The sequence below is a fragment of the Etheostoma cragini genome, chromosome 22 (genome assembly GCF_013103735.1).
Source record: "Etheostoma cragini isolate CJK2018 chromosome 22, CSU_Ecrag_1.0, whole genome shotgun sequence".
In the NCBI taxonomy this organism is placed as follows: domain Eukaryota; kingdom Metazoa; phylum Chordata; class Actinopteri; order Perciformes; family Percidae; genus Etheostoma; species Etheostoma cragini.
The window spans coordinates 21,603,642-21,606,684 of NC_048428.1; the positions used below are offsets into that span (position 1 = coordinate 21,603,642).

Here is a 3,043-nt window from a genome sequence, read left to right on the forward strand (position 1 = left end):
CCATACCTACGTGTACCTTTGTACTATCTGCGGCGTAAGGTCCATACCTACGTGTACCTTTGTACTATCTACGGCGTAGAGTCCGTACCTACTTGTACCTTTGTACTATCTACGGCGTAGAGTCCGTACCTTTGTACTAACAGCGGCGTAGGGTCCGTACCTTCGTACTATCTACGGCGTAGGGTCCGTACCTTCGTACTATCTACGGTGTAGGGTCCGTACCTTCGTACTATCTACGGCGTAGAGTCCGTACCTTCGTACTATCTACGGCGTAGAGTCCGTACCTTCGTACTATCTACGGCGTAGACTCCAAAGCAGAACCATAAATCCTGCTTTATCTTTGCCCGTTTGTTTTTAGCTTTTTTAGGGTAGTTCTAACATTGCATCTGACTGGAACATTACTACTCTACGCGCCCCCGGGGGAAAAGTAGAGTGTTTCTTAATTGAATTTGAATTTGATGCATCACATTTAGTTTTCCAAGACCAGACATAACAAGACCCCTGACTCGTATTTTCTGGGTTGGGGAAACAAATCGATCCAGACTGTGTTCTTTCCTTCTAATTGTCGCATGAGATCCAGACAGCTTTAATGCTCTGTTCCTAATGGAGTTATTTTTAGGGAGTGGAAATCTTCCTCCCCTTCATGTTTTAAGAAGGAGCTCAATGATTATTGTGTCCTGCATTTTGGACATTATTGACATTAGGTCCTCGTCGTATGACACGTACTGTAAATCTGTCAAGATTTCGGGTCCGGTTATTGACTAAATCCGAAAGCAAGTGGACTAAGTTTGTGCCCCTCATGAGTCCTTAATCTTGGATTGATGTACCTGGACCTTTACGAACACTGGAGATTCAGCATATCTGGGCATGCATGTATTATTGTTTGTGTCCCCTTGTTCAACAAGTGCAAAATAAAAGCAAAAGGTTGTACCTAATCTGTTGCCAGGGTTGCGTTTGAAAAGGTTCCTGAGGAGACTTTGAGCTTCTGAACTCAAAAACTGTGGCATTCCCAACTTGGCCCTGCAAACACAAAGACACAAAGAACGTGTTGATATAAAAGAAAAAGAAGAACAACTGCAGACGGATTAAAATGTCCATATTGTATATCCAAACTGAAAGTCTGTGAAAGACAAGACGGCCGTGTGCTCGCAGGAAACACAGTCAGCATTCTGCAGAGAGTCTGCTCAGCGTTATTCTGCAGACAGATGTTGTCTTCTATGTTTCCCTCTCAAAAGGAAGCTGGACACATTCATATTTCCTCCAATTGTTCTGACATGATTCTCTCTTTGCTATCGATGCATGATCAGCTGACCATGTCTCTGCCCTATGTGCATGCTTGAGCCACCGTTGAATGCCATTTGCCTGAGGAAGACCCAGCTGGGACGAAACGTTGCTGCATATTAAACCTGTGGGAGTATTAGCGGAGTGGGCATTTCCTTTTTTTCAGTTGTATCCAGCCTTTTTTGGGGGGGGTGGGGACGTGCACACTACCACTACTGCTCTCCTTGAGTTTCTCTTTCCCTTCCCCTCCCACCTAATCTGTTGTAAATTGCTATCAGAACACTTGACTCCATTTATCCTGCTCTTCCTCCTGAGTGCTGCACTTTATCTCCTCTAACACAAACCCTTTGGAGGAAGGAGAGGAGACTCTTCTCGGATGTACACCGAGCTGTAATGGAAGCCGTGAGGTGGGGGGGGGGGGGGTGGATACTGGTGTCCCGACAGGATAAAGTGTCTTACTTGAGGATCATGGTCATCGTCTCTTTCCGGTCTTTGCCTTGAAACGGTAGCGTTCCCGTCAGCATCTCAAACTGAGAGAGAGAGAACAACAACATGTCCACATTCAAAGCTTTGTACTCCCCCCCCCCACACACACACACACAACAACCACTAATGCAAATGAAGGAAAATGGATTTCTTGTTGTCATGCTCTCTTTCTCTTGCAGAATCAGATTCTCCCCTACTATTGAGATCTTTATTCTATGAGCTTTAACTGGGCCTAACTTCACCATTGTTACCATGTAATTAGTGAGTGAGAGAAACATGGTGAAATCTTTGGTAAGTGTTCCTCATATGCAATGACAAAACAGCCAATGTTCAGCTTTGGGGACGGAAATTGGGGACAGATACTTAACATCCAGCCATAATTCATGTCTAATAGCTTTTAATTGAAATATAAAAAATACACTGTCCGGCGACACACTGTAGGCCAAACATTTGACTGAATGAACCTAAATTCCTGCACGTTATTAGCTTGTATCTGCACCTAATCTTTCTTCTTAAAGCCTAACTTCTGATTCATGTTCAAAACAAAACAAAAAGCAGTACCAGCACGATAAAAGATTGTTGGCATTTTGCCTCAAACCTGATCCAAGCACCTTTTGACACAGCTGACGTGTTTTGGGGTTTTTTACACCCACCTTGCACAGCGCAACAAGTTCAGTTTGATGCAAAGTTTGTCTTGTTGCGTATCTACGTCACTTCATAACATTCCCATGACAACAGGGGGAAATGGCTGCTCTTGCGTGAAGTAAACACATTTTTAAACTTTCTGCTATGATATGTAGTACGTGACTTTATTGCAATGGAAATACGGGGATTATGAAATCAAGCCCCGCATTATTTTGCGCAGAAATTATTATTATTATTATAGTATATAATTATTATTAAGAATTTTTGCGGCGAAAGTGTGGCGTATTTGAAGAAATGAGGCCCCCGCGTAAATATGCAGACTTTGGCTGATTATGCATTGAATTATGCAATTGCATAGTCATGTTTTTCTGGAGGGCCTCATACGTATATATATTATAAACTTGCTGCAGTATGTGTCCAGCTAAAGGTTTTGTAAAAAAGCTCTTACATGATAAATAATGTCTAGAATCCAAGAAGAGCTTATTATATATTTTAGCGACTTGAAAACAGAATCAGAAGCTGAACTTTAAGCTTCTACTGAACACAAACAGCAGGACTTGACAGCTTTCCCTCTGCCCCCCCCCACCCCCCAAACAGCAGCAGCAGGCTCTCACCATGAGCACGCCGTACG

The 3,043-nt window shown here is 43.1% G+C and overlaps 1 protein-coding gene across 2 annotated transcripts in view; it reads right to left on the minus strand.

The window, feature by feature from the left end:
• The window catches only part of LOC117937627 (ribosomal protein S6 kinase alpha-3), a 14,766-nt gene extending 11,729 nt beyond the window's left edge, over positions 1-3,037 (minus strand). For both annotated transcript variants that reach the window (XM_034861708.1, XM_034861707.1), the window contains exons 1-3: positions 3,027-3,037; positions 1,741-1,811; positions 932-1,020 (exon numbers count right to left, since the gene is read on the minus strand). In XM_034861708.1, the coding sequence (XP_034717599.1) occupies positions 932-1,020; positions 1,741-1,811; positions 3,027-3,029 (163 nt within the window). In that variant the 5' untranslated portion in view covers positions 3,030-3,037. The remainder of the gene's footprint in view (positions 1-931; positions 1,021-1,740; positions 1,812-3,026) is intronic.
• Positions 3,038-3,043: the final 6 nt, after the last annotated feature.